A 12,687-nucleotide genomic window follows, 5' to 3' on the forward strand; every position below is an offset into this window, starting at 1 on the left:
GGTGTATAGTGGGCCTAGCAACAACCAGTGCTAGCAACACAAGCTTAAGTGTGTGTGTGTGTGTGTGTGTGTGTGTATGTATGTGTTTTCATTGGGCATTTAGCTGCATCTCTGATCCAGAGTGACATAGTGAGTACAGTGAGGCATTTTTGCAGATGCAGGGATAAACTTTCCAGGATGTATTACATTTTGTCCCACCCAGTTTTTACACGTGTTCAAACTCGTCAAGGCAGTTATCACATCTGAAAACGTCTTTATTTCATTTTTTTTACAGTGTATTGCTCCATTTCGCAATAGTGCAAAATTCAATATTTTAAAGTTCCTCATAAATAACAAACATATAATAAATAAACAATTATCACCACATCGAACACAAACTGAAAAATAGCTACAGTCACATTGGAATTGCACAAACGGATTTAAGATTAACAATTTTTGTATTTACAGTTCAATCAGCAGAATGGAGGCCAAAGTCTTATGTGGTTTTGTGTGCACACCTCTTAAAGTCTGGCCCTGACTCTCCATAAGACCATCACAGCCACTATTCTACTGGGTCCGCTCTAACAAATGAACAGTAAGGTAGTTAGAGATGAACAGAATTGGATCAACAAAATCCTTCAAAATAAAAAGGAAAAAAAAAGGCAACTTCTCAGAAGTTTGGATTAGTATCACTGCGCTACATAACATCTGAACTGAACCCGGGTATTAATTGCGTCACGAAGACTCAAGGTAATCCATTTATTTTAGACAATGGAAGTTCAGTGGTGACATTCCCAAGTCGTCCACCACACGTTGGATAGCCAGTATATCTGCAGATAATTGTACAGTTGTTTCTAGTTCAACTTTGTTGCAATAGCGTTTGATCCGTTTCAACAATGAGGTAATAGAACAAGACACCACACTTGATAATGTATGGAAGGAGATATGACAGCACCAAGTGTCAACGGCATTACTCATTAGTGTCAAGTGTTGGTATACAGTAGGTTAACTAGTACTTGCTGCTTTAATGTCATTTTAAACTTTTCATGTGTCCAAGGATTATATCCACCTTCATGTCCGCTTAAAAATAATTTAAGACGATATAGAGTCCTTTCATTGACTGGTCAATAGGTTTTGCAAGCAACTAAAGCCTTTTGCACAAATGTAGCAGACAAAAGGTACAGTTTCAAGTGTGATCATGCTTGTGGCAGTGAACAAACATTAAGAAATGTAAATCAAATGCTGCATATCGAAATGCAACAATCAGTCCTCTTAACCGAGAGAAACTCCAAATGCACATAAACTGAACAACAACCTCTCTCTCTCCCTTAGACATTCTCTTTGTCATTTCAATTGACGATATGCACATCACACACCTAAATAAATATATTAAAAACACTCTTAAATAGGCATAGGTCTGATCTGTTTCCTCACTTTAAAACAGAATATATTAGAATTTATAATTTTCTTTTTTATAAATACATATAGTTAAACACAATTCTTCTCTATTTTATATTAAAAAAAGGATCAAACTCGTATACAGTTCTGAGGGGCTGACTTCTCTCTGTTGTCTGTGTCCATGCTGTCCTGCAGTGAGGGAAGGGTTTATAACATTGCCTGTTACTGCCACCTAGTGTGGCACAGCGGCACTACGTTTTATCCTCCTGTTCGGAGTCAATGCCAAACCGTAAACATGCATGGTATACTGAGTCAAAAGCTACATTCCAAAAGTAAAGTCATTCAGTTTCTCTCTTCTTCTTCTTTTTTTTACATTATTGCAAAAAATCTTGACATCAAAATAAAAGTAACAACATCAAACCAAAAACATTTATATCACGCATGACAGAAGTGTCCAGCGTGTTTCACGATAAGTGTCAAACACTGGAGTGGTGGGAGAGAAAAAAACGGGAGCTCGAGGACATGCTAACACATCCAGGCACATCTTTAGACTCTTGAAGAGAGTGGGAGCTGGCATCCGTATGGTGCAGTTTCAGGCGTCCAGACCAGATACAGTGCAGTCCAGAATTAATGGAAAACTTCGTAAAGAGCAGCCAGATTGGTGTGACCATAAAAAAACTAGAAATGTAATATCTTGTGTTGGATCATTCAGGAATCATAAGTTGTTCCTTAACTGTTCATGATAATTAATAGTTACCTGTGGAATATTTTTGGGTGCTGCACATTTAAAATGTTTATATTACATTGTAATTTTTTTGTAAACCATGGTTGGCCAACCTTTACCACGAGTGCCACTAATTTTGGAGGGTACTGTATATTAATGACCACAGGAGCCTTATTCTCATCTTCCCTCTTTCTCTTCTCCCCCCCTCCATCCATTTACCTGTGCACTCCCGTCCTCCTCCCAGTCTCAAACCGAGCAGTTGCGTTTCTTCCCAGAGCCAGTCTGGGCTGGAGCAGCAGAGGCTGAAGTCAGCCAAGCGGTGACCCCGTGTCAAAGGCTGGTGGAGGAAACCGAGAGGGTGGGTGAGGAGGGTGGTGGGAAGTTCAGCAGCTCCAAGACAGCCACGCCTACACTGCTGCGCCGTGTGAACATGCAGGAGGCCGCGACCCATTTGTTGCTGCGTGGGTTGTACTTCTCGATGGAGTTGAGGCTGGAGCTGCCATCGTTACCTCCCACCGCGTATAACCAGCCATCCATAGACACCAGGTCATGGGTGCTCCTGGAAGGAGGAAATAATCAAATTCAATATATAAATCCAACATGTTTTGTAGAGCTATATTTTGCATATGCCATGTTCAAATTACTTTATGGAGCACTTATCAGGAGTGAATAATTATCTCCATGCATTTATTATAGAAGCCAGCACCTGTTAATTTAGAGTGGGTGCAGTGTAGGCTTTGTATTACATTCAAAAAATACAAGACCGGTGCATGAACATAATCAGTGATTGTGTAGAAAAAGTGAAAGATGACAAAAGAGATCATGAGATGCACAGATGGGACAATAGCTGATATTTTAGAATTTAGAAAATACTGAAGCTTCATTATTATCGCATTAACTAATAGTGGACACAATGGTGAGTTCCTTTTGTGCCACACAGTTTGAGGAAACCAGGAAGTGCCAACAATACTTCCCTTAATTATTAATCTTCGCAGTAGACCAGTGGAAAAGGCAATGGTTTGTTGGGACGATAAAAAGACACAACAGATCTTTTTTCTGCCATCTAAGAGAAATACGTTTTTACATGCTACAGTCATATCACAATATAGTGAGATTATTTTGGCCAAGACAATTACTCTACAATATTTTCACATTGGCACGTGTAAAACTGAAGAGTGATAGATTAGTGGTCAATACAGCGAAATGTTTTGGACTGTGCAAATGGAGTCTCTCAGCAACTGGATAAGAAAAGCACTCAAAGCCACACAGCTGATTAACACATGGGTTATTCATGGGGCTGCATAGTCCCTTGTTGTCAGGTTTCCCTGCTCCTACAGGATACTGACTCACACACAAAGTGTGTCTCAGAGTGTGTGTGCGTGTGTGTGTGTGTGTGAGTGTCAAGGAGCCTGGGGAATAAGTGAATCTGCTGATGTGTTCTCAAATGCAAGACTGCTACATCTGTAAATCACCCCTTCTCTGATGCAGATCTTATATTGGTAAAATGCTGTGAGTGTGTGCTTTGATGATCACCCGTAGGACAAGTTTCCTCTTCTAAGAAATAAGAAAGAGCCGACTGAAAATAGGTCATTTGATGTTTATGCCGTAAGAAGGTTTAGGCAGTAAGGAAGACATCCAAATGCCCCAAATCGTACGCCTTGAAGAGTAAAGATTTTCCACAGAGCTAAATCATCGCAGCAGGCCTCCTGATGGCTGAGGTGTGTCTCATTTAATAACGTTGTTTGCCCTGTTAGCTACAAATTTTGGATTTGTCACATTATTCACGGTTTGAAGAGTTGATTTCACTTCTTTCCTTAACATACTATACCTGCTTTGAGAGACATCTTTGGTCCCTGGACCTGAACTTGACTATTCTGTTTTGTATGAATTCCGGGTGCCCGCTAACCTGCGAATGTTCATGGGGGACACTCCCTCCCAGGTGTTGGCCTTGGGGTTGAACCGCTCCACAGAGTTCAGGCAGCTGGTGCCGTCATTGCCCCCTGCGACATACAGCATGCCGTCCAGCACGGCCACCCCGGCACTGCTGCGCCGACTCAGCATGTTGGCAATAGCCGTCCACGTGTTGCTCTGTTCGTTACATAAAGAGACTGAGCATTGGTCACAGGGTCATAGATACATTCGTAGTGGATGGTTTTGTCTCCACATTCAGTTAATCCTGGCAACAGACAAGTTACTTTGATGATAAATTGAACAGCATGCCGTTTACCTGGGGGTCATATTTCTCCACTGTTGCGAGATGTGAGGAGCTGTCATAACCTCCCACTGCATACAAGCTGCCATCTGGAGGGGAGAAGGGCGTAAACACTCAGAATGTAAATATTAGCAGTCGAATACCAAGATGGTACGTCCCTCTTGATTTCAAACATTAAAAGGCAAACAGTGAAACATAAACATACAGTAGAACAGCATGTTCACGATATTGTGTTTTTTGGCAAGTTCCTACCTAGAGTCGCTACTCGGACATATCTCCTACGGGTGCTCATGGCAGCAATCGAGGTCCATGTACTGGTCAGAGGGTCGTAACGCTCCGCACTGAAAGAGAAGAGAAAGACTTGCTTGATTTCATAGTAATGACGCTGAAAGGCTGCCTTATTTAGAGAAGCTGTCTTTGAGACCCGGCCTAGAAAACAACATCAAGACTACAAAAAACAGCAACAGAAGATCCAAGAATGTAGCAAATGTAGCTTAAAAGTATCTAGATGTTTAAGCATTCATCACCAAAAAAGTGTCTGTACCTATTGAGGCAGGAGGCTCCATCATAACCACCAGCAGCGTACAGCAGGCCATGCAGGACGGCTACACCCAAGCAGCTCCTCCGTGTGCCCATAGAAACCTCTGGTTGCCACGAGTTAGTGATGGGGTCGTAGGACTCCACGGTTGCGAGGTCTGAGGTGCCATCATACCTGAGGAGGCGTGGATATAAATGAATCAGAAGCAGCTTTTTGATGCTTGACGTGGAAGCATGTTGCCTTAAATTCTCTGAAAACTAGTCATGTTGCAGTTTACATCCATGTCCGTCCGAGACAAGTTGAAGAGGCATTTGTATTGAGGAAAGCACTTAACAGCTCATCAGGAGCACAAGGATGAAGCCGTTCATTATTTTCCATGTAAATCATCCACATTTTTCACCTGCCAAAGCTTTCTTTTTTATAATCAGGTTTAGTTCACATCGTACAATGTAGTGTTTGAGAAGAGATGGTGGGTTAACTCGTTTTTTAACTAGATCAAAGGTCAACGCTGTAGTTCTTACACTCACCCTCCAACGGCATAAAGTCTGTTCCCAATGGCTGCCACGCCCACCCGTGCCCGCCGAGTGGACATGGAAGCCACCATGTGCCAGCGATCCGTCCTGGTGTCATACGCCTCGCAGTCTCCGTGGATGGCAAACAAGCTGCCGCCACCTGCAGACGCACACACAAACACAATATGGTGAAGAACAATGCTTTGACGTCAAGCAGTGAAGTAAATATGAAAATCTATTGTTATAAAATCAACAAAGTGATTTTGGCCAATGTATGCCATCATTTCAGAGGATTTTTCCAAGTTGCTAAGTTTTGGGATGATTTTAGCTTAATTTAACTTTACATTTCATTTAAATGAATGAAAGTGACATGTGTGACTCCCGAAGTGCAGCTTTTTTTCATGATCGAATATTTTCATATTTTAATATATATTTTAATTTAGAATATAGTCAAGCCAGAACGTAGCACCGCCTACTGACTGAAGCAAACATTCTCATTTTACAGCTAAACAGTACAACAAAATGTTTCTGAAAATATTTGATCAGCGCTGCCTAGTTTTAAAGTTTGATCGGCGGTCACAAGTCTCACAGGTGGGGATTGTCACTGTGTAGAGACTCCTTGGTTCTGATTGGTTGTTTTCCTTTGGGCACGGTGGAATCTTGCAAATGCCATTAGAAGCACTAACAAGAGCCAGAGGAACCTGATTTATTCACAGATTATCTGTCTCATGTACTACTGTCAGAATATAGTGACAGTTTGAGAAAATATGACATATTATCTTCTTAAGATCTAGAAACTATTTAAGCCATTAAATGACAGTGCTACAAAAATCCCAAAGTGTGGCCTAGGTGTACCCTACTGGGTACCTTCGGGGGCACACTGACCAACGGCGAAGAGCACAGGGCTTGCACCCTCACAGCGTCGCAGGCGCGTCCGGCTGTTGCTGAGGACTCCCCTCTGCTCGGGCATCAGGTGGTACTTGAGAGCCTCGATCAGAAGGTCCTTGCACTCCGAGTGGTGTCGCACCAGCAGCTCTGTATCCACGTTGCTCATCAGAAAGTCTCGCCTCAGCAGTGGCAGCCGCACGCACTTCATCAGCTAACAGGGGCAGGAGAAGGGAAAGGAGGAAATGTGATGAGGTGTTTTTTTATCCAGAGTACGGTAAAACTAATATAGAAATATGTAAGAAAGCCTTACCCAGGGTACATGTTGCCTTCGTCCATCTATATCATGTTTCACCCAGCTCAACACAGCCCGGTACACTTCCTCTTCAGATGGCACGTTGAGATTGTCACTGGAGATCAAATCCAGGACCTGGATGGACAAGACAAAGCAGATAGGCAGAGACATTTTATATAATCTTTTACAAAAGCAACTTCCCCAAATTCAAACTCCCAGTGCCTTTAATTCAACTGTGAACATCAGAAAAGCACTAGCAGAATTTGCTTTTGAAGAAAAAGGAACAGTGACATTAAAAGCTCCCTGACCCAAAAACCTATTGACACACAGGAAGTAAATAGCATTGGCCAAGGGCAGCATTAGTTACTGCACATTGTACCTGACTTTGTCTGATGAACTGTTGCATCTCTTCTCTCTCCTCTCATTTGTTGTACTTTATCCAGACTGATATTTGAGAGGGAAAGGCAGCGCTCTGTTTAGTCCGCGTCGTATCAAAATGACACTCAAACAGAATCCCTCAATTCAAAATAAGGCAAAGCACAATAATGCCTGTGTGTTATATTACGGTCAGTGTGTGTGTGTAGTGGTCAGTGATATATTTAAGTTACTGCTACCGCTACGTGTATGTGTGTAGCACACCGAGTGCTGCAGTCTGAGTGGCTGGCTGGCACTGTTCCCAGATGAACCCAAAGCTGGCAGGGCTGGGTGGGGCCTGAGCAGCCAGCTGCTGCAGCTGTCTAGCCTGGCCAGATCAGCGCAACAGTTAGCAGCCTCCCAGGAACAGCCTGCCAGGAACAGCCTGCCCTAATCCACAGTCACACAGGAAAATACTGCCACTGCCCCGCCCCGCGGGTTATGTGATGCAGTACATGCAGAGGTAAGGGAGTTACCTCTGCATGTACTGCATCGCATTAACTCAGACGAGAGATTGTGTGTATGTGGAGGGGGTTGTGTAATAACCTTCCTTGTAGTGTGGCAGCAGGAATGAGGGATGTATGAATGGGTTTTGACCACGACACAATAATTAGGATGCATCCATCCTTCGTTGTCTTTGCAATGTCATGCATGTGATGCTACGTCGGGGAAGCATCACCAAATCAGACTAGTCACAACCTTGCCATGCCTTGCCACTTTCTTCGCAGAACATGGACATAAATGTGGGACATAATTCACATCTCTGTGAGCTCAGAGTCCTTTCGAGCGTCCAGTACATAAATCGAGATCTGATGCAGATTTACTACAGACACGGAACAGCTGCAGATCTAATGGGACGATGAGCCAAAGGCAATCGACTGCCTTTATGCAGCTTAACTTTGACTGTTTTAATGGACACTCCATTCACACTCCCAATGCAGATTCAGTCTCAGGGCTTTGAAGGCCACGGACAGAGACTGAAGCTTAGCGTTTTACTCTCATGAAGCACAAACTCTTTAGTACAGTGGGGATTGTTCCCTATAGAGGTGTGAAAGATGGCGGCAAAGTGATGCTTATTTTCATTTTAACTTTATTCTTTGCCACCTGACAAGGCATTTGTTTGATACAGACACAATTTAACATCAAAGATGATGCAGTTCTCTTATTTATTTAGACATCAGCACAAACCCATCCCACACCTGACTGCCTTAATTCAGTCAGCATAGTTTCTAGGTTTTAGGAACACCCTGCTCAACGTACATTCACACTAAGAGGCTGTCAGTACAACCATATATATAACAACACTGCTAAATCAATTGAGCAAATGACTGGCAAACTGAGGGAGCCATTACTAGTATATGGATCTACCAACAACTTTTCCCCACTCTGAATATGCCACCTTTAAAACTACTTCATTCACACACAGCAGGAGACAGAGAAAGCATCGCCCTTACCTGTTTAAGTGGCAGCAGCATGAACTCCTCTGTCTTGGACACCTCCACAAAGTGCTGCAGGACATACTTGTGTGCTGACTTGAGCAGTTCGCTGCAGGAGTGCGTGTCAGCGAAGCCCCGGATGCCCAGGCAGTTGGAGGGGTCCAGCTGGCTGAGGAGGAACTTACAGCAGGCGTCCCGCACCCCGTTGAGCTGCAGCAGGCTGGCTGCCGGGAGCAACGTCTAGAAAGCGTGCAATTACAGGTGGAAATACACTGAGTCAGTTTGATGAATGGGGTCAAAGTACAAGTCTAATTTAGTCTATAAATCTGAAATCTTCCACCTGCACGTTGCCTTCCCCGACCACAATCTCTGCTGTGTAGGCGTACTGGACCAGCTGCTCCAAAGCCTGACAGTCGATGTCATGAAGGGTCACATGGGTCTGCCGACTCTCCGACATCTCATCTGCATGACCGCACAGAAATAGAGCCGTTACATTTTTCCTATGAATTATAACCAGTATGCCTCACTGTGTCGAAGTGACTGCGATCATTCTTTTAATGCGTCAGGCAGCATCAGTCTTGACTTAAACATGGTTAAACACAATATCTGAAGGGGAGCTGTGATGCTGCTGTTTGGATGATCATGAAAGATGTGCAAATTCTGTTCAAATGGGCCAATTAGTGACTTGGTCAGACGAGAGGAAGCCTTGCAGCTGAGACTAAAAGCCAGACAACTGAGTGTCTGGAGACACAATCTACCCTCACAAAAGGTCTAGTGTTGGGAGGAAATGTGAGACACACACACACCTCATCTGACCACCAGTGCCCCAGACAGGAAGAGTTGAAAGGAAGCGATGATGCTGCTGAATGGATGAGGTGGCATTCACTGCACACGGGAGGTGTTGTGTTATCAAACTCTGAGCAACAGAGCAAAATGATGCACGTTTGCAGCATGTTTGATGTCAGAGCTTAACGGGTCTGAGGCATGCAACATGCTGGGCTTCATGGATTTTGGGGATAAAGCAAAGCAAAGACAGGCAGTGTGTGTGGACTGAACTTACTGGTAAACATTGCGTGGAAGTAGGGGCTGCAGGATGCCAGCACCACTTTGTGCGCCTTGATTTCTTTGTTGGAGACATGGAGCACAATGTCACACAGCAGGCCACGCTGTCGCATCCTGTTCATGGACACGAAGGAGTCGTGGTAGTGGCGCTTCGAGTTGTGCGAGATGCTGTGGCCGTCGCGGTTGAGCAGCTGCATGCCCCCCTCCATCATGGTGCCTGATGTGGCGGTCGCTGGCTCTTGCCTGGGCCGCACTCTGGGCAACTGAAACGTGCAGAAAAACATTTTCCTGTGTGTTAATACCAGTGTCATTAACTTTTAATAATGTCTTGTCATTGTGAAAAAATGTCACCTGCGAGAGCTTAGTTGATCTGCTGGGAGGCAGGTGTTATGACAGGTGTCCTGAACAATGATTGTACCTGTTTTTTCTGTTATAGTACCCAACCTGACAGCTATGACAGGAAGCCTACCAGCATGACAGAAATCTCAGTACAATTACAAAGTGTAGTAGGTTGGCTGGCCTAATTATTTGACATTCAGTGTCAAGACTGCTTAAATCACATTATGACAATAGAGAATGGACATTATTACTTAAACTTAAACTGGAATCCTCTCAATGCTGGCTTGTCATCTATTGGACAGTCTTAGTTTATCTTATTACAATGACTCCGTATTACAATGGCCAGTTTAATTGCACCAGAATTAGCTGTGGAAACCCCACCCCACCCACCTTACCCCAGCTGCAGCCTCGGGTATGCAGGGTGGGAGTAGGATGTAGCCTGAGTTAGCCTCTCATCCGCCCTGCTCTCGGATGGAGAACACACTTCAGAATGTTGCATAACCGTCGTCAGGCAGCATCTTAGAAGTTGTTGTCTGATAAATATTTAGGATGCACTAAGGCAAACTACTGAATGAAGTTACTGAATTAGAAACATCACCGGCCTAGAACAGACTTCAGGAAGAGAATATTTTCACTCAAATATACTGAATTGGATGCTGTGATACATTACAAGGGCAGAGAAATAAACATATGAGCAGAAGATAAGAGTGGTTTGAAGTGTAAAGCCTCTGAACTCCTCTGATGCAGAGCGTCCACATAGTGTGTTGTTTTAAAATATCCTTATTCTCTACTGATGCTTTACTTTTCATTTTAAATTCATTATTGGGGTTTGTAAATATAGTGGGTTGTTTGTGACAATAACAAGCTTATCAGAACAAATATGCAGCCACCACAACCTCATCAGTGAACAATATTGATCAGTTGGAAGTCCAAGACATGCAACGCTTCAGGCTAAAACAAAACAACACATCTATTGTGATGAAGTTGAGTTTCACATGTCTTTCCGGCCAAATACCCCAAGGCACTGAGAACAAATGCATCTTAATTATGTTGTCATCTGTTCAGAGGCACTGAAAATACTCTGCACTGTTCCACTGAGGAACATATCAAATGTCACCACAGCTGCCTGGCGACTAGTTTCAGGTCCCATTTTCTGAAACACAATGGACCACAAAAACCATGTTCCTCTTTGAGGGGACAATCTGCTCTCGTGCCCAAGGGAATAACGTAGAACAATGCTGCAAATGGAGACATGGGTACACAGAGGAGGTTGAGGCAGAAGTGAAAACACAATTGCCACAGCTAAAACTAACAGAGTAAAGCACTTGTCCCGTTCATCCCAGGCTTGTCTCTTAAAATCTTCTCTCCCCTCTCCACCCAAAGACTATGTGGTTCCTTGACAAAACACAAAACGCTGCACTGTAATCTCTTTTGGACGCCTGAAGGATGTTTCTGTTCATTGACAGCCTCCTTGTGTGCTTTACATAAACCCCAACCCCCACTCCATCTATTTTGAATAACAGCTGCTGCAACAGCAATAGAGAGAATGAATGTGTCATTTCTTTACCGGTGGATGTGTTGCGGGTATCCTTGGACGCAGTGTCTTCCTCAAAGTGATGGGCGATAAATTAGCCACTGTCGCAGTCAGATTGGTCTAAAACTAGCACCAGTGTCTGGATATCTGTCCATATTTCGACTCAAGCATACGAAATATGAAGAAAGCCTCTGTTTCGTGCTGTATGTGGTTGACGTCAATGCAAAAGAACTGCACGAAAGCTGACATCGTATGTTAAGGTGGAGCTGGAACTGCTGGAGATGAGAGTAGCAACTGCTCCTGCTGTTGAAATATGATGCCGAAGGACGGAGGCTGCACGTTTAGAAATGCACAGGAAGCTATTTCTTAAGCGCACATGTCAAACGTCTGCAATGGTTGTTTGTTTACTATTCGACGTGACATAAACGACCTTAAGCGCCCCCCTTTGTCTGGTCAGAGTCAGGAAGTGCGTTCAATAAATGAGCCCTAGCGAGCGCGAGAGGCGGAGTTTGACATAGAAGCGCCATGATTGGTCAGAACCTGAACCATGCCCCGCCCCGGTTGGCCCGGTCACCAAATCTAACAAACACATAAACTCGGTGTTCAAGAATGAACAGATTATAATACGCTAGTTTTAAAGGCGATACATGCGCTGAAACTGTGAATGTGATAAGTTTGTATGAGGATAAAATAAAAGTCACGACTGTCATCATAAGTCATAATGTATCGCCAATGTATGGGCTGGTTGGCTAACGTTAGCTAAAAGCAGGACTCACCACACTAACCGTCGTCGGTGTCGATATGACAGCAATGATTTCTTCCTGTTTGTGAGCTTACCCAGCTTTGTGGCTGCGTAACGCGATGGACAATGAATGAAAAAGAAACCCCACTGCTCTGCGAATCTACAGCTGCCTGTATCTCGTGAAGACAGCCGATCATTTAATTCAAAATCACGTGTAGCATCAAAACACTGCTTGTTCTTGGACCCAGTTATGACTGAAATATCGAGTTTGCGGTGCTCGCCGACTTGCTTTTTTTCAATTTATGGTTCGATTAAGTGTTAATAGTGTCACATGTTTTATGCTGTAATACACCAACGTTATCAAAAACGAAACATAAACTCCCATACAGTGTTGGATCAAACGAAATAAGATTATTATATTACATTTGTAAACTATTTTACGGTTTAGCAGTTTGGCACCCATGAAACATAAAACCAACCGCTTAGTTTTGCACAGGGGCATTGTGGGTATTGATGTTTGAGGTAGTCACGTTTCGGATCCAGCATGGCAGGGAAGCAGAAAAGGCATGTAGAGATTGTCTTTACTATGTGCAATATAATTAGAGCATTAACGAGTT

General features: G+C 43.6%; 1 protein-coding gene across 5 annotated transcripts; it reads right to left on the reverse strand.

Moving 5' to 3' along the window:
* Positions 1-233: 233 nt before the first annotated feature.
* Positions 234-12,252, reverse strand: klhl17 (kelch-like family member 17). Of its 5 annotated transcripts, none has more exons than XM_076095089.1 (13): positions 11,362-12,252; positions 10,190-10,255; positions 9,454-9,718; positions 8,734-8,855; positions 8,412-8,633; positions 6,562-6,678; positions 6,231-6,462; positions 5,379-5,523; positions 4,858-5,025; positions 4,566-4,654; positions 4,329-4,402; positions 4,008-4,189; positions 234-2,660 (listed from the first exon to the last, which is right to left on the reverse strand). In XM_076095089.1, the coding sequence occupies exons 3-13, from the start codon at positions 9,665-9,667 to the stop codon at positions 2,432-2,434; spliced, it is 1,794 nt and encodes a 597-aa protein (XP_075951204.1). In that variant the 5' UTR covers positions 9,668-9,718; positions 10,190-10,255; positions 11,362-12,252; the 3' UTR covers positions 234-2,431. The 5 variants fall into 5 exon arrangements, with proteins under 5 accessions (XP_075951204.1, XP_075951210.1, XP_075951187.1 ...); XM_076095095.1 differs by having other exon boundaries at positions 10,185-10,255; XM_076095072.1 differs by lacking the exon at positions 10,190-10,255.
* Between the last annotated feature and the right edge of the window lie 435 nt (positions 12,253-12,687).

This window comes from Anarhichas minor, unplaced genomic scaffold (assembly GCF_050575085.1).
Source record: "Anarhichas minor isolate MPS153535 unplaced genomic scaffold, ASM5057508v1 ptg000003l, whole genome shotgun sequence".
Lineage (NCBI taxonomy): Eukaryota > Metazoa > Chordata > Actinopteri > Perciformes > Anarhichadidae > Anarhichas > Anarhichas minor.

Bases quoted from the DNA above. Each gene is read 5' to 3' on its own strand.
- klhl17 (XM_076095072.1), bottom strand. From the start codon at position 9,667: ATGATGGAGGGGGGCATGCAGCTGCTCAACCGCGACGGCCACAGCATC. The intron at 4,403-4,565 runs GTAGGAACTTGC...TCTCCCCTCCAG, and splicing joins TGTCCGAGTAGCGACTCTAG to ATGGCAGCTTGTATGCAGTG. The intron at 2,661-4,007 runs GTTAGCGGGCAC...TCCTCCTTCCAG, and splicing joins TCCCCCATGAACATTCGCAG to GAGCACCCATGACCTGGTGT.